At 45.5% G+C, this 28,000-nt stretch overlaps 1 protein-coding gene across 1 annotated transcript; it reads right to left on the reverse strand.

The window, feature by feature from the left end:
- Positions 1-736: 736 nt before the first annotated feature.
- On the reverse strand, positions 737-27,757 carry LOC124038002 (anoctamin-10-like). The gene is made up of 12 exons (XM_046353346.1): positions 27,439-27,757; positions 26,947-27,120; positions 25,608-25,748; positions 24,971-25,090; positions 14,617-15,249; positions 14,294-14,349; positions 6,431-6,505; positions 6,039-6,203; positions 5,053-5,244; positions 4,680-4,817; positions 1,910-2,026; positions 737-1,801 (listed from the first exon to the last, which is right to left on the reverse strand). The coding sequence occupies exons 1-12, from the start codon at positions 27,635-27,637 to the stop codon at positions 1,793-1,795; spliced, it is 2,019 nt and encodes a 672-aa protein (XP_046209302.1). The 5' UTR covers positions 27,638-27,757; the 3' UTR covers positions 737-1,792.
- Positions 27,758-28,000: the final 243 nt, after the last annotated feature.

The following is a 28,000-nucleotide window of genomic DNA, read 5'->3' on the forward strand; positions in this document are numbered from 1 at the left end:
ATGCTTTGAGAACGTGTCCATTTACATAAGTATTTAGAACCTTTACTCAGTACTTTGTGAAGCGCCTTTGGCAACGATTACAGCCTCGAGTCTTCTTAGGTATGACGCAACAAGCTTGGCATCTTCTCTGCAGATCCTCTCAAGCTCTGTCAGGTTGGTTCGGGAGCGTCTCTGCACAGCTATTTCCAGGTCTCTTCAGAGATGTTAGATCGGGTTCAAGACCGGGCTCTGGTTGGGCCACTCAAGGACATTCAGAGACTTATCACAAAGCCACACCTGTGTTGTCTTTTAATGGTCAAAAAAACATGCTTTTCTTTCAAAGTGACCCCAAAGTTTTGAACGGCAGTGTACATATTGTGGTAGACGGCAGGGAGATGTGAGGGGAGTGGTTATTGAGGGGAGATATCTTGGACTGCCTGCCCCAACAAGGCAAGGCTGTGGTTCATTAAGCCAAGGAGTCCGGCACACAGGGGCAGAGAGGGGAGAAGAAAGAGCACAGGGAGAAGAAAGAGCATGAGCTGTGTGATTACCTGTTGTGATCTGGACTGTCTGATTACCCCCCTTGTGTACTGAACTGGATTGGCTGAGGACCTGAGTTTTAGGATTACCCCAGGAGAATGGAACGGACAACGAGACCAGTTTGTGGACTGTGAAATAATTTGTGAACCCCCTCCCCCTTTCCCCAGTGTACAAAAAACCCTAATAAACTCCCCATTTGCATTCTAGTTGTGCTACTGGTTTGTGTTTTGTTATTGAACTGGTTGACGTGGAAACCCCACAACCTTGAGCTTGCTACAATATGAATATAATATATATTCCAACATGAAGATCATCATTATTCATTGTTTTAACATTGTAAAATATTCCAGTAAAATGTATCATGTGATCTTAGGTTTATAATGTGTCTGAAGCGTACAATGTAACACTCATGAGGTGAAAGTACATAAATCACTGTGGAGAACATATTTTTTAATGATACAGCACTTGTGTGATTAGAGCAAATTAGATACTTGCATAGTATGTGCCACACAAAGTCCAAAGCTACCCAGTATTTTAGAAATCTCAGACACCTTAAGCTGAAGATGCAATACTGCATTAACACAATTAACAACGCTCCAAGCTCTTCATTTGGTTTGCCTTCAGTCTCAGACCCCCGCCTCTTGTATCTTCCATGACATGAGACTTATAAAGCAAAGCAGGTTCAGAAGGAAAACCTGAGTTTCTGCATCAGCTGAGACTGCACCAACCAGATGCTAACAACACTTCCTACCTTAATATGGCGGTCTATTTAAGCTGACCAGGTTCTGCTCAGACATCCTCTGCTGCTGTTTGCTGCTGCTGCTAGTATGCATTTGTTTTTCTTGCTGCCCACCACCGCCCCAAACCCACCTGTTTGGTTCTGTTTTCCTTCCTGAAGGTGGATTGGTATAGTAAACCTTAATCACTGCCTGTAGTCATTTTGTTATGTATTGATGCTTTGCTCTGACAGTGAGCTACCCTGACGGAGCAGAGCATATTGCCAAGACCTATTGTACTGTTCATATTCTCTAATAAATGGTTAAACGAATACCTGGTGTTTACTTTCTGGAATGTATTTATGCCTGGAGAGGGAGTCCTTCAGAGGGAGATACTGAGAGAGCTTCTCAGACTGGCTGACGCCAGGTTCACAGGCCAAACAGATGTGTCTTTATATCCTCCTGTCCGCCCTCGTTATGGCAGCTAATTCTAATGAGCCCCTTAGTCCAGACCACCACTTGAAGAGCAACAGGACACTCACTCTCCCACAGGGGCTTCATAGCTTCTGTAGGAGTCAAAAGGAGATGTTTGATTGTCGGATGCCAGGTTGTTCCAGTAACTGGCAGGGATTTTCTATATTATTAGTGATTATTCTTGATTAGGTCATTCTTACCTGCTTCCCTAGAGCTTGCATAGAGTTAAACTCGATCTGCTCCCTCTTGATTCTGACCCAGTCAGGCTCTTCTGGGATCATAAAGGCTAGAATCATCTTGACCAGGATCAGGACATGCTAACAAACACATTTTAGTCATTTATCAGATGCTCTTATCCAGAGCAACTTACAGGAGCAATTAGGGTTACGTGCCTTGCTCAAGGGCACATCGGCAGATTTTTCACCTAGTCCGCTTGGGGATTCTTCCCAGCAACCTGTCGGTTACTGGCCCAATGCTCTTAACCACTAGGCTACCCTCACCTATGTTGGTTGGGCAGATGATGACACTGTAACATTCTGTAAATAAGACAATTGTTATGAACCATGTACTGTTATGAACAAGATACTGTACCTCCACTAGGAAGGCTCCCCAAACCCAACTCCCCTCCCTCATACTGTACCTCCACCAGGATGGCTCCCCAAACCTAACTCCCCTCCCTCATACTGTACCTCCACCAGGATGGCTCCCCAAACCTAACTCCCCTCCCTCATACTGTACCTCCACCAGGAAGGCTCCCCAAACCCAACTCCCCTCCCTCATACTGTACCTCCACCAGGATGGATCCCCAAACCTTACTCCCCTCCCTCATACTGTACCTCCACCAGGAAGGCTCCCCAAACCTTACTCCCCTCCCTCATACTGTTCTCCACCAGGATGGCTCCCCAAACCTAACTCCCCTCCCTCAGTACCTCCACCAGGATGGCTCCCCAAACCTAACTCCCCTCCCTCATACAGTACCTCCACCAGGATGGCTCCCCAAACCTAACTCCCCTCCCTCATACTGTACCTCCACCAGGATGGCTCCCCAAACCTAACTCCCCTCCCTCATACTGTACCTCCACCAGGATGGCTCCCCAAACCTAACTCCCCAGGAAGGCTCCCTCATACTGTACCTCCACCAGGATGGCTCCCCCTCAAACCTCCAAGGAAGGCTCCCAAACCTTACTCCTCCCTCATACTGTACCTCCACCAGGATGGCTCCCTAACTCCCTCATACTGTACCTCCACCAGGATGGCTCCCCAAACCTAACTCCCCTCCCTCATACTGTACCTCCACCAGGATGGCTCCCCAAACCTAACTCCCCTCCCTCATACTGTACCTCCACCAGGATGGATCCCCAAACCTAACTCCCTCCCTCATACTGTACCTCCACCAGGATGGATCCCCAAACCTAACTCCCCTCCCTCATACTGTACCTCCACCAGGATGGATCCCCAAACCTAACTCCCCTCCCTCAAACCTCCACCAGGATGGATCCCCAAACCTAACTCCCCTCCCTCATACTGTACCTCCACCAGGATGGATCCCCAAACCTAACTCCCTCCCTCATACTGTACCTCCACCAGGATGGATCCCCAAACTAACTCCCCTCCCTCATACCTCCACCAGGATGGATCCCCAAACCTAACTCCCCTCCCTCATACTGTACCTCCACCAGGATGGCTCCCCAAACCTAACTCCCTCCCTCATACTGTACCTCCACCAGGATGGCTCCCCAAACCTAACTCCCTCCCTCATACTGTACCTCCACCAGGATGGATCCCCAAACCTAACTCCCCTCCCTCATACTGTACCTCCACCAGGATGGATCCCCAAACCTAACTCCCCTCCCTCAAACCTCCAAGGATGGCTCCCCTCCCTCCCTCATACTGTACCTCCACCAGGATGGCTCCCCAAACCTAACTCCCCTCCCTCATACTGTACCTCCACCAGGATGGATCCCCAAACCTAACTCCCCTCCCTCATACTGTACCTCCACCAGGATGGATCCCCAAACCTAACTCCCTCCCTCATACTGTACCTCCACCAGGATGGCTCCCCAAACCTAACTCCCCTCCCTCATACTGTACCTCCACCAGGATGGCTCCCCAAACCTAACTCCCCTCCCTCATACTGTACCTCCACCAGGATGGATCCCCAAACCTAACTCCCCTCCCTCATACTGTACCTCCACCAGGATGGATCCCCAAACCTAACTCCCCTCCCTCATACTGTACCTCCACCAGGATGGCTCCCCAAACCTAACTCCCCTCCCTCATACTGTACCTCCACCAGGATGGCTCCCCAAACCTAACTCCCTTCCCTCATACTGTACCTCCACCAGGATGGATCCCCAAACCTAACTCCCTTCCCTCATACTGTACCTCCACCAGGATGGATCCCCAAACCTAACTCCCCTCCCTCATACTGTACCTCCACCAGGATGGCTCCCCAAACCTAACTCCCTCCCTCATACTGTACCTCCACCAGGATGGCTCCCCAAACCTAACTCCCCTCCCTCATACTGTACCTCCACCAGGATGGCTCCCCAAACCTAACTCTCCTCCCTCATACTGTACCTCCACCAGGATGGCTCCCCAAACCTAACTCCCCTCCCTCATACTGTACCTCCACCAGGATGGCTCCCCAAACCTAACTCCCCTCCCTCATACTGTACCTCCACCAGGATGGATCCCCAAACCTAACTCCCTCCCTCATACTGTACCTCCACCAGGATGGCTCCCCAAACCTAACTCCCTCCCTCATACTGTACCTCCACCAGGATGGCTCCCCAAACCTAACTCCCCTCCCTCATACTGTACCTCCACCAGGATGGATCCCCAAACCTAACTCCCCTCCCTCATACTGTACCTCCACCAGGATGGCTCCCCAAACCTAACTCCCCTCCCTCATACTGTACCTCCACCAGGATGGCTCCCCAAACCTATCTCCCCTCCATCATACTGTACCTCCACCAGGATGGCTCCCAGTATGATGTTCTTGCCGCTGATCCCTCCCTCCAGACAGAACTCCTGGACGCGAGGGGACAGCAGTAGCAGCCAGCAGTTAGACATGACTGAGACAAAGCCCAGAACCTCAAACGCTGTCTGAAACATACACACAGGCATACAGTAATATGGTTACAGGTACATACAAGGACAGGAGCAAATACAGACATGTGCATAGGGACATAGATGGGCACTGATTAGAAAATAACATTGACCACTGCACGTTGCTCACATTTATTTTTTTACCAGATTTGGCTTCATAACACATTTGTCTGCATTAAAAATGCCCTCTCTGTTTGTTCAAATTCTCACATCGCCCCAAAACCCTCCTGACCTGCCACACCCCCATATTGGACACTGGGGCAGAGAATGGCTTCCGGAACAGTTTGCAGATCTTGTAGGCATCTCCTGGGATCTCTGTGACATTGTTGAGAAGCAGGAGGACGGCGGTGAGCGGGTACACACAGGAGAACAGACTCAAATACCCAAACTTCACCAGCAACTCAATGTACTCCGCAAACAGGCCCTGAAACGTAGCCACAGACGCAATAAGTTAATCACCAAAACAAAGAGACCCCTAACATACGACATGCAAATATTATAGGGTTGAAATAGACATTCGTGGTTGTATGAGTTTTGCCATAATTAAGCAGCTATGGTTATGTATATGTATGTGTAGTTGTGGAGCCACTTATTTGTGGAACTGCATCTCTGTGTATGCATGTGCCTATGATCACCCAGGATCCAACCAAAGAGTTCCTCATCTTTGATGGAGGTATGTATCGGGATCCATAATATCTAATGTCTGTTAGGCTGAAAACGATACTGCTTTAAATCCCTATGTTATTATGTGATAGTGTTACAGTTGTGTCCTGTATTTACAATATTATTGTCATTTTACAAATTTAGCACGTTGCTGTACGCTAAAGGTTAGCTAGCGTCTGTCCTGTACATTCCTTGCTAATGAGGCTAGTCACCATGTGAAGAGTAAATGTATTTTTATTTCATGTCTCTCATGTCTCTCAGATTTCATGACGGATTGGCAGTTGCTCTAAAGTGTGTGTGTGTGTCTGCAGGTACGGGCTCTCAAACTGTTATGGAACAGTATGTTACTGTACACGTGTATGGCCATCAGATGGAGTTTATAAGATGAGTGCACCTCTGTAGTCATGTTGTTAAAAATCTAAACAGCATTGAACCGTTACACATATACACCCAACCTTGATTCCATCCCCTAAGGCACAGATGCAAAGAAACCAAGGCAGACGAGCACAATGAAGAGACAAACAAAACAAACAAACACATTTTACATGGACTTACTGGAAAAGGGGGAAGTCTTCTCTGGGCTCTGAGTTTGTCCATCTCTAGGTCGTCCTCCTGCTCTTTCTTATGGGGAGCACTGAGGAAGTGGTCGACTATAAACGGCACCACCACCTCTGTACACTGGTTCACCAGCTGGTTCAGAATTAGCAGAGAGGCAAGCTTCTGTGTGCACAAATCGACAAAACAAATAAATAGTTGCATACTGTATACACACACACTGTCTGGGATCAATTACCACGCACAGTGCACAGAGAGAACATGATCTGTTCTGTTGCAGAGTGCAAGAAAACATATATTTTAGATCTACCATTTAAAATGAGGTATTTCCACATTGTATAACTTTTCCTCCGGCCATAGACAAACAGTGCTGGCCAGCTGAAATCTCTTACCTTGCGTAGCAGTGGTAGGTCCTGTTTGTAAAAGGCAATGTGGAAGAGCACAGCAAAGTTGTTGAAGAAAGTAAACTGAAAATGAGAAAGGGAGATTTTGGCATATTATTTGACAGTATTATTTGGCATTAATAGACTAGTTTTATGCACAACAACTTTCTATCCAAGCTGGGAGAGTGCACAAGGACAGCTCATGTTATGTATGTGTAAGCTCATGTTATGCAGGTTCAATAAGGCTATACAGCGCAGTAGTATTTCTTGTTTTTTATCAATTGGTTGTTGATTAGTATCCTGTTGTACAATCTGTAATGTTTGAATTTCCAACTTCAATAACTAAACAAGTAATTACATTATTGCCGCCAGCCAGCAGTTTAAATCATGGCAGCCTTGTAACACAGACCTAGGAGGGTTCCACAGAAACAGTGTTATGCGAGTGTACACCTACCTGTATCAGAATACATTTAGCACCAGGGACTATTGCAACACATGTACAGTGCCTCTCGGAAAATATTCAGATCCCTTGACTTTTTCCACATTTTGTTACTTTACAGCCTGATTCTAAAATGGATTAAATAAAAAATATCCTCATCAATCTACACACAATACCTCATAATGACAAAGCAAAAACATATTTTTTTAACATTTTTGCAAATGTATTAAAAATAAAAAACAATTAATTTTGCTATGACCCTTTGCTATGAGACTCAAAATTGTGACCTGGTGTATCCTGTTTCCATTGATCATCCTTTAGATGTTTCTACAAGTTGATTGGAGTCCACCTGTGGTAAATTCAATTGATTGGACATGATGTGAAAACACATCTGTCTTTATAATGTCCCACAGTTGACAGCAAAAACCAAGCCACGAGGTCGAAGGGATTGTCCGTAAAACTCCAAGACAGGATTGTGAAGCCACTCCCCAGTAAAATGCACATGACAGCCCGCTTGGAGTTTGCCAAAAGGCACCTAAAGACTCTCAGACCATGAGAAGCAAGTGTTAGAGCCGATTTGGACATATTTGTATAAAAGACCGAACATATGGAGCTCCATGTATATTTGTGTAAATATATTAAATATTAATGTAAATGATGAAATATTAGGTACGTACCTTTATGATTTATATTTACCCGATTGAGATATATTCATTTGTTGTTAGTGTAACTTAGTTTTTGGCCCCCCCTCTTGCCTATTCATTGTATTGTGGTAAGTGTGTTAGGATAAAGGCAGGAAGTTGGGCCTTCGGGAAAGAGTCCTTGCTAGATGCGGGAGCTGTATAGTTTTTTGACCATACATACAGACAGACAGACAGACAGACAGACAGACAGACAGACAGACAGACATAGACATACAGGTCATAATATGTATTTTCCATATCAAGTATTTTGTGCTTTAAGTTGATTGGAGACTCATTTATTTGTTAGATATAAGAAGAATAAACATTTTTGTTGCACCATATCCCTGGATGTCATGGAATGTTTGGCCGTTTGGAAACCTTTGAGTGTGGACTGTATGCGTACCAAACAACCCCGCTTCAGGCTTGGGCAGTGGCTATGGTAAAGACGAAAGGAAGCCACTACATTCAAGTCAAAAAACTCCGCGAAGGATTACTATCGGAAGGAAATCTCCGGTTCTGACACGCGCCGGATACTGTTCTATTTGTAATTGCATTCGGATCGTAAGGACAGCTCGCTTGGAAGGATTTGAACTCCTAGAATTCGCCAGCCGTGAGTAACCACTGCGAATGAATGAGCTGCCCTGTTCAATGCGATCATTTGATCATGCATATTATGGAAGCGCAAATGTGCTTTTAAATGGAATGTTTGATAAACTTGGGAATGGAATTCAAAACACAGCGTTGTGAAAACAATTAAGAAGTTTAAGTTTGGGAAACACTGAGATCCTACGCACAATGTAGCCTAATCTTATGTCTAATATTTGGCCTAACGTGGAAATGCAATGCATCAACGCAACAAATTGCAATCCAAGGATCTAAATATACTGCGTGTTTAAACTTAATTGAAGGGACAACTTATAATGGGATGAAATGTTTAAAACGCATCTAAAATGCCGAACTTGCACATGTTCAATTCAAAATGGGTCAATATGCTGAAATGGAGGACTGTGTTTTAAAGCATTAAAGGAGGTCTAAAGGGGCATTACGTTTAACAATCAAAAACCAACAACTGTGTCATTGTAAATTGAGTGAACTAAAAGTGAATGATGGAGGATGAAATCCCAAATAAGACTCCACTGGAGAGGGCAGAGGAGCATCTAAATTCACTCTATGCAGCCCGGAGAGGCAAACTTGGAGTGTGTACACGAAAAATGAATGAAATAAAAGCCCTTCTTGTTGATGGAGGAAACATTGAAACTGTGGATGAGAGTCTTGAAGCATTCCATGCTGTTCTCAATGACTTTAAGAATGCTCATAATTCTGTGCTAGAGCTGGTCGCAGAGGAGGAACAGGAAAGCATTAACTATTATCAACCAAGAATGAGAACTTATGAACATTTCCTGAAAGAGGTGGAAATATGGAAAAAAGCTGAAATCGAGCCACAAACGCTCATTGAACCACACGACAGCATTTCCAATGTGTCAAAAACATCAAGTAAAACGAAGTCTTCTAAAACTGCTTCCTCAGTGTCCTCTGCACGCCTAAAAGCTGAGGCAGAACGAGCAGCTCTACTAGCTCGCCAAGCATCATTACAGGACAAGCATGCATTGGAACTGGAGAAAGCTCAACTGAATGTTAGGATGGAAAAAATGGCACTGGAAACGGACATAGCAGCATATAATGCCAAACTGAAGGTTCTGGAGAGTGTTGAGTCAACTTCTCAATCCCATTCTGTGGCAGCCCATTTTCTAAGCCAAGAAGATGGAATGAACTCTTATTTTGAGAACCAGGAACCTGAGGTCTATAAGGAACCTGAACCATCACCTGTTGCATTTGCTGCATTAGGTGCAGTTCCAAAGACCCCACTACAAAGAGTTTTACAACAACCGACCACAAAGCCATCAAAACCTATTCAGAAAACAGTCATAAACCACACCCTTCAGCAGCCAACATCGAGGTCTAGCAATCAACACAGAATCAACACTGCGGGTATCAGCCATAATACCAGCCATGATAACCTCACTACTGTCATGCAAAGGCAGAATGAAATTGCTGACCTTGTACTACAGCACAAACAGGCCACACTCCCTGTTAGGGAGATACCTATGTTTGACGGTGATCCTCTAAACTTTAGGCCATTTATGCGTGCATTTGAGCATGGAATAGAAGATAAGACAAGCAGTCACCAGGATAGGCTCTATTACCTGGAACAGTACACCTCTGGTCAGCCCAAGGACCTGGTCCGTAGTTGTCTGCATATGGAAGCCAGAAGAGGCTATGCAGAGGCTAAGAGGTTGTTAAAGGAACACTTTGGCAATGAAATCAAAGTCACCACTGCTTACATGGAAAAAGCTTGGAACTGGATAAACATCAAACCGGATGATGGAAAGGGACTGGGTGGCTATGCACTCTATCTTAGAGGATGCTGAAACGCTATGCAAGACCTACAGAACATGGAAGAGCTTAATCTTCCCTCCAACATAAAGTTGATCATGTCAAAACTTCCCTACAAACTAAGGGAAAAATGGAGGTCTACAGCATGTGATATGTTAGAGAGAAGACACCTGAGGGCCCAGTTCAGTGACCTTGTGACGTTCATGGAAAAACAGGCCAAAATACTGCAGGATCCGTTGTACGGAGATATCCAAGATCCCCTGACCAACAAAAGGTTTTTTAAAACCAAAACAGAAGCTGACTTTAAACAGCAGTTCAAATCCAAGAGTAGGGGAAGCAGCTTTGCCACTGCAGTAGATGTACTGGTAGATTGTTCTTTTAGAGGTTTTTCCGAGTCACAAACATTCAAAGTCAAGAAACCAGGCGCCTACCCTTCTGATGCTCCCAGTATCTCATGTGTATTTTGCGCTGTTGAGCATTTCCTGGTCGACTGCCAACAGGTGAAGGCACAGCCACAGCCACACGAAGCCAAGGTTGAGTTTCTGAGATCAAAAGGCCTTTGTTTTGGCTGTTTGATGAGAGGACACTTAAGCAAAGAATGTAAAAGAAGGATGACCTGTCAGAAATGTCAAAGAAAGCACCCCACTATCCTGCACATTGAAGGAAGAGAGGGATTTAGATCTCTGAAGGCAGATACGAGGGGTGTAGCAGTAAAGCGGGAGGAGACTGTCAGCAGTGCTCTTGTTTCACTGGAAGCTGGTGAAGATACCGGGGCCGGTACAGATTGTGCACTTGCGATTGTGCCAGTTCAAGTAAAGATGGCAAATGGAAGCAAGTCTACGTTAACCTATGCATTTCTCGATTCTGGTAGCTCAGCAACATTTTGTACGGAGCGACTCATGAGGCAGTTGCAAGCTAAAGGCAGTGAGACTGAAATTCTGCTACGCACAATGGGGCAGGAGAGTCCTACCAAGAGCTTTGAGATATCTGGATTAGAGATTGGCAATGTGGAAGGTGACACATTTCTTGCATTACCAAAGGTCTACACCCAAAATAAGATCCCAGTGACAAGAGAGAACATTCCCACTCAGAAAGATCTCAAAAGGTGGCCATACCTGAAAGAAGTTCAGTTGAAGGAAATTGACGCCGACCTCCTGATTGGCGTAAATGCTCCAAAGGCAATGGAACCCTGGAAAATCATAAATAGCCAAGGCAACGGACCGTATGCAGTGAAAACTCTCTTTGGATGGGTGATGAACGGTCCTCTTAACAATTGTACCATGGCAGAAGAATCTGGGCATCCTACGGTGATGGCCAATCGTATCTCAATTGCCGACCTGGGGGTTCTTCTTGTAAATCAGTACAACCATGACTTCCCTGAGAGAGGGTATGAAGAGAAAAGTGAGATGTCAGCTGAGGATCGTAGGTTTATGGAGATCGTATCAAGTTCCATAACCCTCAAAGACCATCACTACTACTTACCGTTGCCCTTTTGCAAAAAAGACGTAGTCCTGCCAAACAATCGTGACATGGCAAAGCAGCGGGCTCTAAATATTGTCAGGAAGTTCAAGAAGGACAAAGGTTACGCTGCAGAGTACAAAGGCTTCATGGAAGAGATGATAACAAAAGGTTACGCCGAGAAGGTACCACAAGAACAGCTCCTCAGAGAGAAAGGCAAGGTATGGTACATACCACACCATGGCGTTCACCATAAGCGCAAAGGAACGATACGAGTAGTGTTTGACTGTTCATCATCCTATAAAGGTATATCTCTTAACAGTGAACTCCTTCAAGGCCCTGACCTGGCAAACACGCTTATAGGAGTCTTGCTAAGATTTCGGCAAGAGCACATTGCCATGATGGCAGACATCGAAGGAATGTTCCATCAAGTACGTGTCCATGAAGATTACTTAGACTTCCTGCGATTCCTATGGTGGCCGGATGGTGATACTAACAAAAGATTGGAGGAGTACAGAATGACGGTACATCTTTTTTGTGCTATATCCTCTCCAAGTAGTGCAAACTTTGCACTGCGAAAGACTGCAGAAGACAACTGTGAGAGGTACGATGAAGAGGTAATTCAAACAGTCAAGTCCAACTTCTATGTTGATGACTGCCTCAAGTCAGTGGCCACAGAAGAACAAGCCATAGCTCTCACGAAAAACCTCAGGGATGTGTGGATAGAAGCCGCACTGTGCTGGCTTCTATCCCTGATGAACACAAAGCCAAGCAGATAAAAGAACTGGACCTGGACAGAGAAAAGCTGCCTGTTGAAAGAGCACTTGGAATCCGATGGAACATTGAAAGTGATGCATTTACCTTCCGAGTCACTGTCAAGAACAGACCCCTTACAAGAAGAGGTATTCTCTCAACTGTCAGCTCTATTTATGATCCATTAGGTTTCCTCGCCCCATTTGTATTAAAGGCAAAGCAAATTCTTCAAGTGCTCTGCAAGCTGAAGTGTGGATGGGACGAAGTCATCCCTGAAGAACACTCTATTTCATGGCAGAGATGGCTCTCAGAGCTGGACCAGCTCTCCAGATTCCAGATAGACCGGTGTATGATGCCTGAGAACTTTGGTCAAGTCAAGACGGCACAGCTGCATCACATCGGTGATGCAAGTGAACAAGGTTATGGCACGGCAAGTTACCTTAGGTTCACAAACGGTATGGAAAAGGTTCACATTGCATTCATACTGGGGAAATCAAGGGTGACTCCACTCAAGCAGATGACAATCCCCAGACTGGAACTTGCTGCAGCAACATTGGCAGTGCGAGTGGACAGGATGTTAAAGTTGGAGCTCCAGATTGAACTTGAGGAGTCAACTTTTTGGACGGACAGCCAGTCTGTGCTAAAATACATCCGCAATGATACCAAGAGATTCCATACCTTTGTGGCTAATAGGGTTGCTATGATCCATGACCTATCGAAAGCAAAACAGTGGAGGTATTTGAACTCAAAACACAACCCAGCCGATGATGCCTCAAGAGGATTAAACGTTGAAATGTTCCTGGACTCAAAGAGATGGCGCAAAGGACCAGAATTCCTGGAGAAACCAGAAACTCAATGGCCGAAAGTCCCAGAGGAGCTTAGCTCCATCCCTCCGGATGATCCAGAGGTGAGAAAAGACGTAATCGTAAACCATACAAGTGTGAAAGAAAAGAGTCCAGCAAACTGATTGAGTACTATTCAACATGGAACAGCTTGAAGAAAGCAGTTGCCTGGATGCTGAAACTGAAGAAACGTCTTCTACAGTTAAGCCAGAAAAGGAAAATTATCTCTCAAACTGATCAAAGATCAGAGTCTGACAAACTCACTGAAGGAACAAATTGACAAGTTCAAACTGACGTTTGGAAAAGAAAGTCTGTCTGTGGATGACCTAGATGAAGCAGAAAAGGTCATCATTCGATTTGAACAACGACAGCACTTTAAACAAGAAATTGCACTAGTTGTGAAAGGAAAACAATGTGCCAAGAGAAGTGGCTCAATCTGTAAGCTTGATCCAATTATTGACAATGGCATTCTGAGAGTAGGAGGAAGGTTAAGCAAAGCTGCTATGCCTACGGAACTAAAGAATCCTATGATCCTGCCCAAAGACTCCTACATCTCTAGACTGATCTTACTCCACATCCATGAGCAGGTTGGCCACTCTGGGAGAGGTCACATGCTTTCTAGACTTCGCCAGCGATATTGGATACCCTGTGCCAACTCTTTAGCAAGGAAGATCCTTAAGAGCTGTGTCTTTTGCAAACCTTGAGTGTGGACTGTATGCGTACCAAACAACCCCGCTTCAGGCTTGGGCAGTGGCTATGGTAAAGACGAAAGGAAGCCACTACAGCAAGATTCTCTTGTCTGATGAAACCAAGATTGAACTCTTTTGCCTGAATGCCAGCCATCATCTCTGGAGTGACCTGAAAATAGCTGAGCAGCAACGCTCCCCATCCAACCTGACAGAGTTTGAGAGGATCTGCAGAAAAGAATGGGAGAAGCTCCCCAAATATAGGTTTGCCAAGCTTGTAGCTTTGTACCCAAGAAGACTCCAGGCTGTAATCGCTGCCAACGGTGCTTCAACAAAGTACTGAGTAAAGGGTCGGAATAATTATTTTTCCGTTTTTTTTATTCTAAAAACCTGTTTTTGCTTTGTCATTATGGGGTATTGGGTGTAGATTGATGAGGGGAAACAAATATTTCATACATTTTAGAATAAGGCTGTAGCGTAACAAAATGTGGAAAAAGTGAAGGAATCTGAATACTTTCCGTATGCACTGTATATATACAGTAGAGAAAGGGGCGACTAGAGGAGAGGGAGGAAGAGGATAATAGACTGACAGATGGGAGAGGACGACTGGGACTGACCAGGAGGACTTTGGTGATATGATGGTTCTGGAAGGAGGACTCCTCTCTGTGGTTTTCTATGAGGGGAAATCAGACTGATTTTCAGTGGACTTATCACTTATCACACACAAACTGTGACACCTTGCATCCAATTGCATTCTCTATTATTCTATGACTCTCTGCTTTTTGGTGAACTTAGCTCTGTGTTCCCAAACATTCTACCCCCTACTGCAATTATTCATCAACCTCACACTTATTTTCTCTCTCCCTCTTCTCTAACCCCTTCTATCATCTCTTCCCTATCTAACTCATCTCCCTCCCCATTGCCTAGTGCCCTCTCTCACCCCACTTGGTAAGTTGCATGGCCACAGCGTGGTACACATTCTTTAATATGGTGGTGTAGACTGTGTGGGCTATGGAGGGCATGTAGAGCAGAACTCCAGAGAACAGGGAGCCGCTGTCCTGATGGAAGCCCTGTACCAGGGCCTCTCCGTGGTAGAAGCCTGTCATTCCCAGCACCACCAGTCCCAGGAACAGCCCCACTAGGGGCAACGACACCAGGCCCACACGCAGCTGCCTCTGCCACTCCGGGAACAGTGGCTCCAGACGGCCTGTCACAGGGTTGATCCCCAGTGTGCCATGGAACCCAGGGCGGGGCTCAGCGAAACGCTCTGTCAGGTGCCGTGTGCCCCAGCGGTGGGAGAGGGAGGAGCTCCGGCGCTTCCAGAACTCGATGAACACCGTGGACCACAGCATGCTGAATACAGCCTGTACAATGTGACCGCTGACTGAGAGGCCATAATCTTCCTCCTCCATCACCTCCTCCCCGGCCTGCTCCTTCACCACCCCACCACCTCCAGGCAGCAGAAAGGTCAGGACAAGGCCCAGGAAGGCAGGGGGAACCAGGGCCCAGGTGTAGAATTGCAGAAAGCTGAAGTAAAACGCCATGGTGCCTCCAAAGTATGACTGGATTGCATCTGCACAGGAAGAGAGCGATCAAAATTGGTAAATGTTTGCGGTGGTGCCAGAGCTTGGCGATATAGAAAAAAAGTCCTATCGCGATAAATGTAACTATTTCGCCCGAAAACAACAAATACAATGATAAACCCCCCAAAATAAATGGACAGTTACTTTACATTAGCAGCAGGGGTCTGGATTTTTTTTTGTCAGTGCCAGGTAAGACATCTGAGATGGTAGCCGATGATTATAACAGTAAGCTATTTCATCGAACATATCCAGGAAATGCATGATTTCCACAAACCGATGCTGGCACTAAGACCATACTCAATGAGCTGTATACGGCCCTAAGCAAACAGGAAAACGCTCATCCAGAGGCGGCGCTCCTAGTGGCCGGGGACTTTTAATCCGTTTTACCTCATCTTTACCAGCATGTTTGTTAGAGGAAATTATAGTTGAAATGATTAATTATGTATACATTATTGATTAGAACCATTTATTCTAATACTATTATGTTATGATATGAAAAATATGAGTTTTTGGTTAAGCTGTTTACTGAAAATGTAAGCAGAACGAATTAATTGTCTGTGCCTCTTGGGAGGTTTAAGGGGAGTGATTCTATAGCTTTTCAGACAGATAAGAAATGTTTGGTGGTGTTCCATTAAGGGGAAAAGTATATCATTTAGACAGTTTGTAATGTAGTTATATGGGGGGAGTAGAGGGAGAGTCCAGACCTAAAAACAATGGGCTCTTGTGAGAATCGGAGAGAGGGTGGGAATCTGATGATGTCATTTCCAGTTTATAACCTGTGGAAAAATGTGTATGCGTTTAGTACTCTCTGGAATTAAACGCTCTAACCTGACTTTTAAGACTGGTCTCGATCTACTTCATACATAATTAATGAACTTACACCTCATTAATGAATTAGAAACGAGTGCGAATTTGGTTTTGGCTGTAAAACAATAAGGAATTTAGAAATTCCTCTATCAATGTTAAACGTGCATCCATAGGAAAATAAACTATAGACCACCTATAGTCCACACACAGATGTTTACAAAGCTCTGCCTCTCCCTCCATTTGGCAAATCTGACTATAACTCTATCCTCCTGATTCCTGCTTACAAGCAAAAACTAAAGTAGAAAGCACCAGTGAATCAGTCAATAAAGATGTGGTCAGATGACAAAGATGCTAAGCTACAGGACTGTTTTGCTAGCACAGACTGGAATATGTTCCGGGATTCTTCCGAGGGCATTGAGGAGTACAGCACATCAGTCACTGGCTTCATTAATAAGTGCCTTGATGACGTCGTCCCTACAGTGACTGTACGTACAGTGGGGAGAACAAGTATTTGATACACTGCCGATTTTGCAGGTTTTCCTACTTACAAAGCATGTCGAGGTCTGTAATTTTTTTATCATAGGTACACTTCAACTGTGAGAGATGGAATCTAAAACAAAAATCCGTAAAATCACATTGTATGATTTTAATTCATTTAAGTAATCAACACCATTATCCCTGAAACCTTAGACCCTCTCCAATTTGCATACCGCACCAACAGATCCACAGTTGATGCAATCTCTATTGCACTCCACACTGCCCTTTCCCACCTGGACAAAAGGAACACTTATGTGAGAATGCTGTTCATTGACTACAGCTCAGCGGTCAAAACGATAGTGCCCTCAAAGCTCATCACTAAGCTAAGGACCCTGGGACTAATCACTTCCCTCTGCAACTGGATTCTGGACTTCCTGATGGACCGCCCCCAGATCATAAGGGTAGGTAACAACCCATCTGCCACACTGATCCTCAACATGGGGGCCCCTCAGGGGTGGTTGCATGCTCAGTCCCCTCCTGTACTTCCTGTTCACTCATGACTGCATGGCCAGGTACGACTCCAACACCATCATTAGGTTTTCCGACGACACAACAGTGCTTGATCAACAACAAAGATGAGACTGCTTATAGGGAGGAGGTGCCAGGATAACGACCTCTCCCTCAACGTGATCAAGACAAAGGAGATGATTGTGGACTATAGGAAAAGGAGGACCAAGCACACCCACATTCTCATTGACCGGACTGTAGTGGAGCAGGTTGAGAGCTTCAAGTTCCTTGGTGTCCACATCACCAACAAACTATCATCTTCCAAACACACAAAGACAGTCGTGAAGAGGACACGACAATGTCTATTACCCCTCAGGAGACTGAAAAGATTTTGCAAGGGTCCTCAGATCCTCAAAAGTTCTACAGCTGCACCATCGAGAGCATGGTTGCATCACTGCCTGGTATGGCGACTGCTCGGCCTCCGATCACAAAGTCACTACAGAGGGTAGTGCGTACGGCCCAGTACTTGGGGCCAAGATTCCAGCAATTCAGGAACTCTATACCAGGTGGTGTCAGAGGAAGGCCCTAAAATGGTCAAAGACTCCAGCCACCCTAGTCATAGACTGTTCTCTCTGCTACCGCACGGCAAGCAGTACCGGAGCGCCAAGTCTAGGTCCAAAAGGCTTCTTAACTGCTGTCCCTGTACAGGGATCAACATCAGCGGAAATGTCAAGTTACAACTAATAGTACTCGATACAACTCAAACTTTCATTAAAACACACATGCAGGGTACTCAATTAAAGCTACACCCGTTGTGAATCTAGCCAACATGTCAGATTTTTAAAATGCTTTTCAGCGAAAGCATGAGAAGCTATTATCCGATAGCATGCAACCCCCGAAATACCCAAAGGGGACATAAAACAAAATAATTAGCGTAGCCGGCGCTACACAAAACGCAGAAATAAAATATAAAACATTAATTACCTTTGACGAGCTTCTTTGGCACTCCTATATGTCCCATAAACATCACAATTGGGTCTTTTCTTCGATTAAATCCGTCCATGTATACCCAAAAATGTCCATTTATGAAGCCCGTCTGATCCAGGAAAAAACTGCTTTCCAAAACGCAGCGTCATTTTTGTTAATTTAAAAAGTTGCCTATAAACTTTGACAAAACACTTCAAACTACTTTTGTAATCCAACTTTAGGTATTAGTAAACGTACTCGATGACAGGAAGTGCCTATTTCTCATTTCACCAAGGATTAACTTCAACCAAATTGCCAAGATTGCGACATAGTGTGGAAGCTGTAGGAACTGTAAACTGGGCCCTATCTATTTTGCCTTGCCATAGACAACAGAGACTGGCGGAGGGATGTTTTTTTGTGAACAGTTTTCCTTGGGGTTTTGACTGCTACACACGTTCTGTTATAGTCACAGACATGATTGAACCAGTTTTAGAAACTTCCAGAGTGTTTTCTATCCACACATACTACTCATATGCATATACTATATTCCTGGCATGAGTAGCAGGACGTTGAAATTTTTGTGCATTTATTTATTTATTTATTTATTTTTATTTATTTATTTATTTTAACAAAAAGCTGAAAAAATTCACAGCCTCTTTAAGAGGTTCAGCTTCAAAGATGGCATAGCAGTCAGACGTCCTTTGTCCTCGTCTTGTCGTGTCCAGTGTATATTTATATACAAAGATGAGTTGGGCATCTCCGGCGCGGCCCACGCTTGGATTGCGTCCTACCTGACAGGTCGCTCCTACCAGGTGGCGTGGCGAGAATCTGTCTCCTCACCACGCGCTCTCACCACTGGTGTCCCCCAGGGCTCTGTTCTAGGCCCTCTCCTATTCTCGCTATACACCAAGTCACTTGGCTCTGTCATAACCTCACATGGTCTCTCCTATCATTGCTACGCAGACGACACACAATTAATCTTCTCCTTTCCCCCTTCTGATGACCAGGTGGCGAATCGCATCTCTGCATGTCTGGCAGACATATCAGTGTGGATGACGGATCACCACCTCAAGCTGAACCTCGGCAAGACGGAGCTGCTCTTCCTCCCGGGGAAGGACTGCCCGTTCCATGATCTCGCCATCACGGTTGACAACTCCATTGTGTCCTCCTCCCAGAGCGCTAAGAACCTTGGCGTGATCCTGGACAACACCCTGTCGTTCTCAACTAACATCAAGGCGGTGGCCCGTTCCTGTAGGTTCATGCTCTACAACATCCGCAGAGTACGACCCTGCCTCACACAGGAAGCGGGGCAGGTCCTAGTCCAGGCACTTGTCATCTCCCGTCTGGATTACTGCAACTCGCTGTTGGCTGGGCTCCCTGCCTGTGCCATTAAACCCCTACAACTCATCCAGAACGCCGCATCCCGTCTGGTGTTCAACCTTCCCAAGTTCTCTCACGTCACCCCGCTCCTCCGCTCTCTCCACTGGCTTCCAGTTGAAGCTCGCATCCGCTACAAGACCATGGTGCTTGCCCTACGGAGCTGTGAGGGGAACGGCACCTCAGTACCTCCAGGCTCTGATCAGGCCCTACACCCAAACAAGGGCACTGCGTTCATCCACCTCTGGCCTGCTCGCCTCCCTACCACTGAGGAAGTACAGTTCCCGCTCAGCCCAGTCAAAACTGTTCGCTGCTCTGGCCCCCCAATGGTGGAACAAACTCCCTCACGACGCCAGGACAGAGGAGTCAATCACCACCTTCCGGAGACACCTGAAACCCCACCTCTTTAAGGAATACCTAGGATAGGATAAGTAATCCTTCTCACCCCCCTTTAAGATTTAGATGCACTATTGTAAAGTGACTGTTCCACTGAATGTCATAAGGTGAATGCACCAATTTGTAAGTCGCTCTGGATAAGAGCGTCTGCTAAATGACGTAAATGTAAATGTAGATAGCCTGCAGAGTTCTGTCCTACTATCCAGGTCTGTACCCAAACAATTTGAACTTCTACTTTTTAAAGTCCACCTCTCTAAATACAAGTCTCTCATCGTTGCCACTTGCTATAGACCACCCTCTGCCCCCAGCTGTGCTCTGGACACCATATGTGAACTGATTGCCCCCCATCTATCTTCAGAGCTCATGCTGCTAGGTGACCTAAACTGGGACATGCTTAACACCCCATCCATCCTACAATCTAAGCTTGATGCCCTCAATCTCACACAAATTATCAATGAACCTACCAGGTACCAGCCCAAAGCCGTAAACACGGGCACCCTCATAGATATCATCCTAACCAACTTGCCCTCTAAATATACCTCTGTTGTTTTCAACCAAGATCACTGCCTCATTGCCTGCATCCGTAATGGGTCAGCGGTCAAACGACCTCCACTCATCACTGTCAATAAGCATTTTTCTACGGCCGGCCATGCTTTCAACCTGGCTACCCCTACCCCGGTCAACAGCACTGGACCCCTCACAACAACTCGCCCAAGCCTTCCCCATTTCTTTTGTGCCGTCCGTTTTGTCACTAAAGCCCCATACTACCCACTACTGCGACCTGTACTCTCTCGTTGGCTGGCCGTCGCTTCATACTCGTCGCCAAACCCACTGGCTCCACGTCATCTACAAGACCCTGCTAAGTAAAGTCCCCCTTATCTCAGCTCGCTGGTCACCATAGCAGCACCCACCTGTAGCACGCTCTCCAGCATGTTTATCTCTCTGGTCACCCCCAATGCCAATTCCTCCTTTGGCCGCCTCTCCTTCCAGTTCTCTGCTGCCAAATGACTGGAACGAACTACAAAAATCTCTGGAACTGGAAACACTTATCTCCTTCACTAGCTTTAAGCACCAGCTGTCAGAGCAGCTCACAGAAGTAATCTGTGAGCTGCTCTGACAGCTGGTGCTTAAAGCTAGTGAAGGAGATAAGTGTTTCCAGTTCCAGAGATAGTAGTTCGTTGTAGTTCGTTCCAGTCATTTGGCAGCAGAGAACCTGTACATAGCCCATCTATAATTTAGCCCAAACAACTACATCTTCCCCTACTGTATTTATTTATTTTGCTCCTTTGCACACCATTATTTCTATTTCGACTTTGCACATTATTCCACTGCAAATCTACCATTCCAGTGTTTTACTTGCTATATTGTATTTACTTCGCCACCATGGCCTTTTTTTGCCTTTACCTCCCTTATCTCACCTGATTTGCTCACATTGTATATAGATGTATTTTTCTACTGTTTTATTGCCTGTATGGGAAGTGGTGCGCACATCGCGCACCACTTCCCAGTATTCTTCATGCCAATGTCCAGTCTCTCGACAACAAGGTTGATGAAATCCGAGCAAGGGTGGCATTCCAGAGGGACATCAGAGACTGCAACGTTCTCTGCTTTACGGAAACATGGCTTACTGGGAAAACGCTATCCAGGGCGGTGCAGCCAACGGGTTTCTCCACGCATCGCGCCGACAGAAACAAACATCTATCTGGTAAGAAGAGTGGCGGGGGCGTATGCCTCATGACTAACGGGACATGGTGTGATGAAGGAAACATACAGGAACTCAAATCCTTCTGTTCACCTGATTTAGAATTCCTCACAATCAAATGTAGACCGCATTATCTTCCAAGAGAATTCTCTTCGATTATAATCACAGCCGTATATATCCCCCCCAAGCAGACACATCGATGGCTCTGAACGAACTTTATTTAACTCTTTGCAAACTGGAAAACATTTATCCGGAGGCTGCATTCATTGTAGCTGGGGATTTTAACAAAGCCAATCTGAAAACAAGACTCCCTAAATTTTATCAGCATATCGATTGTGCAACCAGGGGTGGTAAAACCTTGGATCATTGTTACTCTAACTTCCGCGACGCATATAAGGCCCTGCCCCGCCCCCCTTTCGGAAAAGCTGACCACGACTCCATTTTGCTGATCCCTGCCTACAGACAGAAATTAAAACAAGAGGCTCCCACGCTGAGGTCTGTCCAACGCTGGTCACAGACCAAGCTGACTCTACACTCCAAGACTGCTTCCATCACGTGGACTGGGACATGTTTCGTATTGCGTCAGATGGGAATATTGACGAATACGCTGATTCGGTGTGCGAGTTCATTAGAACGTGCGTCGAAGATGTCGTTCCCATAGCAACGATAAAAACATTCCCTAACCAGAAACCGTGGATTGATGGCAGCATTCGCGTGAAACTGAAAGCGCGAACCACTGCTTTTAATCAGGGCAAGGTGTCTGGCAACATGACTGAATACAAACAGTGCAGCTATTCCCTCCGTAAGGCTATCAAACAAGCTAAGCGTCAGTACAGAGACAAAGTGGAATCTCAATTCAATGGCTCAGACACAAGAGGCATGTGGCAGGGTCTACAGTCAATCACGGACTACAAGATGAAATCCAGCCCAGTCACGGACCAGGATGTCTTGCTCCCAGGCAGACTAAATAACTTTTTGCCCGCTTTGAGGACAATACAGTGCCACTGACACGGCCTGCAACGGAAACATGCAGTCTCTCCTTCACTGCAGCCGAGGTGAGTAAGACATTTAAACGTGTTAACCCTCGCAAGGCTGCAGGCCCAGACTGCATCCCCAGCCGCGCCCTCAGAGCATGCGCAGACCAGCTGGCCGGTGTGTTTACGGACATATTCAATCAATCCCTATACCAGTCTGCTGTTCCCACATGCTTCAAGAGGGCCACCATTGTTCCTGTTCCCAAGAAAGCTAAGGTAACTGAGCTAAACGACTACCGCCCCGTAGCACTCACTTCCGTCATCATGAAGTGCTTTGAGAGACTAGTCAAGGACCATATCACCTCCACCCTACCTGGCACCCTAGACCCACTACAATTTGCTTACCGCCCAAATAGGTCCACAGACGATGCAATCTCAACCACACTGCACACTGCCCTAACCCACCTGGACAAGAGGAATACCTATGTGAGAATGCTGTTCATCGACTACAGCTCGGCATTCAACACCATAGTACCCTCCAAGCTCGTCATCAAGCTCGAGACCCTGGGTCTCCACCCCGCCCTGTGCAACTGGGTACTGGACTTCCTGACGGGCCCCCCCAGGTGGTGAAGGTAGGCAACAACATCTCCTCCCCGCTGATCCTCAACATGGGGGCCCCACAAGGGTGCGTTCTGAGCCCTCTCCTGTACTCCCTGTTCACCCACGACTGCGTGGCCACGCACGCCTCCAACTCAATCATCAAGTTTGCGGACGACACAACAGTGGTAGGCTTGATTACCAACAACGACGAGACGGCCTACAGGGAGGAGGTGAGGGCCCTCTGAGTGTGGTGTCAGGAAAATAACCTCACACTCAACGTCAACAAAACTAAGGAGATGATTGTGTACTTCAGGAAACAGCAGAGGGAACACCCCCCTATCCACATCGATGGAACAGTAGTGGAGAGGGTAGCTAGTTTTAAGTTCCTCGGCATACACATCACAGACAAACTGAATTGGTCCACTCACACTGACAGCGTCATGAAGAAGCGCAGCAGCGCCTATTCAACCTCAGGAGGCTGAAGAAATTCGGCTTGTCACCAAAAGCACTCACAAACTTCTACAGATGCACAATCGAGAGCATCCTGGCGGGCTGTATCACCGCCTGGTACGGCAACTGCTCCGCCCTCAACCGTAAGGCTCTCCAGAGGGTAGTGAGGACTGCACAACGCATCACCGGGGGCAAACTACCTGCCCTCCAGGACACCTACACCACCCGTTGTTACAGGAAGGCCATAAAAATCATCAAGGACATCAACCACCCGAACCACTGCCTGTTCACCCCGCTATCATCCAGAAGGCGAGGTCAGTACAGGTGCATCAAAGCTGGGACCGAGAGACTGAAAAACAGCTTCTATCTCAAGGCCATCAGACTGTTAAACAGCCACCACTAACATTGAGTGGCTGCTGCCAACACACTGTCATTGACACTGACCCAACTCCAGCCATTTTAATAATGGGAATTGATGGGAAATGATGTAAATATATCACTAGCCACTTTAAACAATGCTACCTTATATAATGTTACTTACCCTACATTATTCATCTCATATGCGTATGTATATACTGTACTCTACATCATCAACTGCATCCTTATGTAACACATGTATCACTAGCCACTTTAACTATGCCACTTTGTTTACTTTGTCTACACACTCATCTCATATGTATATATTGTACTCGATACCATCTACTGTATGCTGCTCTGTACCATCACTCATTCATATATCCTTATGTACATGTTCCTTATCCCCTTACACTGTGTATAAGACAGTAGTTTTGGAATTGTTAGTTAGATTACTTGTTGGTTATCACTGCATTGTCGGAACTAGAAGCACAAGCATTTCGCTACACTCGCATTAACATCTGCTAACCATGTGTATGTGACAAATAAAATTTGATTTGATTTTGATGTTTGTATTACTCCATGTGTAACTCTGTGTTGTTGTATGTGTCGAACTGCTTTGCTTTATCTTGGCCAGGTCGCAATTGTAAATGAGAACTTGTTCTCAACTTGCCTATGTGGTTGGTTAAGGGCTTGTAAGTAAGCATTTCACTGTAAGGTGACAACTGTTGTATTCGGCGCATGTGACAAATAACATTTGATTTGATATGATTGATATTTTGATGTGCAACCTGTCAAAATAGGATCCAGAATTATGAGTTTTATTTTGTTGACATCTTTGTGCATATTGGCCTAGAGCCTATACACTCTTCGAAAAAAAGGTTTTTATCTAAAACCGGATCTATAAGCGGAACCCTTTTCCCAGAGTGTTCTACATGGATCCCAATGGGGACAGCCAAATATCCCTTTTGGAACCCTTTTTTCTAAGAGTGTATTATTCAGCACCTGAGGAAGTAGGAAATCAAAACACACAGCTAGATTGCTCACTCTAAAAGAATTATGTCACTTTTTTGTGTGTGTTTACTGTATGTTGTTGTTTACCGAGAGGCTGTCTCCATATCTGCTTCTTAGAGTACCACCTTCTGCCGAGGTCATTCAGTCTCTGCTGGTCATGTAGAGGGAAGATGTCCTTTATCACTCCTGCCCTCACCAGCTTCTGACCTACAGCACAGAGACAGGACGGATGGGCAACATCAGGGAACTGTACAATACCTCTACCATTATTACACATACATGCAGAGGTTAGCAAATGGCACACATGTGCACAAGCAATATATTGACAGATGTGTCAAATTGTATTCTTTCATGTTTATATTATTCAATGTCCATTAATGTATGTAAGCAATGTGTTGTTGAAATCAAAATACTACTCATATTACAGAGCAAGCGGTAAAGCTTCATATGACACCAACTTTTGATTTGTAGCACCTTGTAGCACACCATTACAGTCTTAAAGGAGGCTTGGGTAAGTCCACAAATATTCTAACTTCAATGAATTATTTCTCAAGTATGTTTAAAGATACAAATGTCAAATATATGTAAACAATACTTTCTCCAAAAGAAAATCCCCCAAATCTTGTTCCTTATTTGTTCTAGTTTTGAAGGAATCACCCAACATCCCCCTTTACATCACTCTATACACACACACACACACACACACACACACGTAAAGACTCACAGATGTTTTCCCAGGCCTCCAGGACCCCCGGAGCCTCTGGGGCTCCAGGGATTCTCTGCTTCTTCTGGGCCTGTAGAGAGTCCAGCTCATTCTTGACTATGTACTGACGCTCCGCTAGCGTCAGGAACTCCTGCATGTCATCTGGTAACACAGAGGACAGGCCTCAATCAAGACTGTCATATACAGGACCAGTCAAAAGTTTGGACACATATATTGTAGAATAATAGTGAAGACATCAAAACTATTAAATAACACATATGGAATCATGTAGTAACCAAAAAAGTGTTAAACAAATCTAAATACATTTTATATTTGAGATTCTTCAAAGTAGCCACCCTTTGCCTTGATGACAGCTTTGCACACTCTTGGCATTCTCTCAACCAGCTTCATGAGGTAGTCACCTGGAATGCATTTCAATTAACAGATGTGCCTTGTTAAAGGTTAATTTGTGGAATTTCTTTCCTTATTAATGCGTTTGAGCCAATCATTGTGTTGTGACAAGGTAGGGGTGGTATACAGAAGATAGCCCTATTTGGTAAAAGACCAAATCCATATTATGGCAAGATCAGCTCAAATAAGCAAAGAGAAACGACAATCCATCATTACTTTAAAACATGAAGGTCAGTCAATCCGGAAAATGTTATGAACTGTCTGTGATTTATTTAGAATTCTAAGCACACTTATCCAGCATGACTACGCCAATCTGGTTTGCACTTAGTGGGACTATCATTTGTTTTCAACAGGACAATGACCCAAAACACACCTCCAGGCTGTGTAAGGGCTATTTGACCAAGGGGAGTGATAGAGTGCTGCATCAGATGACCTGGCCTCCACAATCTCCCGACATCAACCAAATTGAGATGGTTTATGATGAGTCGGACTGCAGAGTGAAGGAAAAGCAGCCAACAAGTGCTCAGCATATGTAGGAACTCCTTCAAGGCTATTGGAAAAGCATTCCTCGTGAAGCTGGTTCAGAGAGAGTGATTCTGTCACTATATTTTGATTAGTTTAACACTTTTGTCTTGCTTACTACATTATTCCATGTGTGTTATTTCATAGTTTTGATGTCTTCACTATTATTCTACAATGTAGAACATTTTACAAATACATTTTAAAAACCTTGAATGAGTAGGTGTATCCAAACTTTTGACTGGTACTGTATATTACATTTAATATGTCATTTTGTCTATATTACCACACTATTACAACAGTGAATGTGTATTTTGTTGATTCTATTCCTACAGAAGGTGTATTGGGTGCTGAAGATCTGTTACAACTTGTAACTGGTATTACCTTTAATATCCCTCTACTCCTCCCCCACTATTACCAACATTCTTACCAACATTGGTGAAGTTGTCTCTGTCGTGGTAGGAGAAAGAAGCCATCTCTTCGTTGCGGTATTTCTTACACAGACCCAGATCCTCCGTGGCTCTGAGAAGGGTGCAGCGAGGAGCAGACACCACGATCACATTTCCACACTCATCCTCTCCAGGGTGGGTCAGCAATGCTGCTCCTAGTCCAGGGAGGAGAGGGTCAACTACAGTACTCCTGCCTCTACTGCAGTGAGGGAATTATTGACACTTAATTCAGCTAATAAACTAAGATACACGGATTGCCCCTGCAGTTGTATTGTGCAACATTTCATCAGGATTAACCTGATGTTAGCTGACTACTTTGAAACTAGAGACTCAACTAATAAACAAATCATCAAGCCCAGGTGAATCAGTTGAATCAGATGTGTTCTACTCGGCTGGAACAAAACAAGCAACACAGACTGAAGAACAGTCAGGCCTCTGATCTGCTGCTGACTCTATCTGACCTGACCTCTCACCTCCATGTCTCTTTGAAGCTTCAATCAGGGAGATGAGCCACCTCTTGGTGACAGGCTGGACGCTGTCTGACAGCTGGATGAGGACCAGGGGCTCCACCTGCTTAGACACACAGCAGGGACAGCTGACCTGCGTCCATGAGTCCTGGGACAGGATCTTAGTCTGTGTCTGGACAGAGCCTTTATCACCCATAGATGTCATCACGTCCCTGTGGAGAGGCAGTGTGAGGAGGACAAGGAGTTTTACTGTATTTGTTATACACTCTGTAATCCACACACATTACATGGGTCGTTCCAACAACAACAAGCCCAGTCAAAACTGTTCGCTGCTCTGGCCCCCCAATGGTGGAACAAACTCCCTCACGACGCCAGGACAGCGGAGTCAATCACCACCTTCCGGAGACACCTGAAACCCCACCTCTTTAAGGAATACCTAGGTTAGGATAAGTATTCCCTCTCACCCCCCCCCCTTTAAGATTTAGATGCACTATTGTAAAGTGACTGTTCCACTGGATGTCATAAGGTGAATGCACCAATTTGTAAGTCGCTCTGGATAAGAGCGTCT

Source organism: Oncorhynchus gorbuscha, linkage group LG01, assembly GCF_021184085.1.
Source record: "Oncorhynchus gorbuscha isolate QuinsamMale2020 ecotype Even-year linkage group LG01, OgorEven_v1.0, whole genome shotgun sequence".
Classification (NCBI taxonomy): domain Eukaryota; kingdom Metazoa; phylum Chordata; class Actinopteri; order Salmoniformes; family Salmonidae; genus Oncorhynchus; species Oncorhynchus gorbuscha.

Coding starts and splice junctions, on each gene's coding strand:
- LOC124038002 (XM_046353346.1), bottom strand. CDS start 27,637: ATGACATCTATGGGTGATAAAGGCTCTGTCCAGACACAGACTAAGATC. Junction 25,091..25,607: donor GGAGGCCTGGGAAAACATCT/GTGAGTCTTTAC, acceptor TCTGTGCTGTAG/GTCAGAAGCTGGTGAGGGCA. Junction 6,506..14,293: donor ATATCACCAAAGTCCTCCTG/GTCAGTCCCAGT, acceptor TCTCATTTTCAG/TTTACTTTCTTCAACAACTT.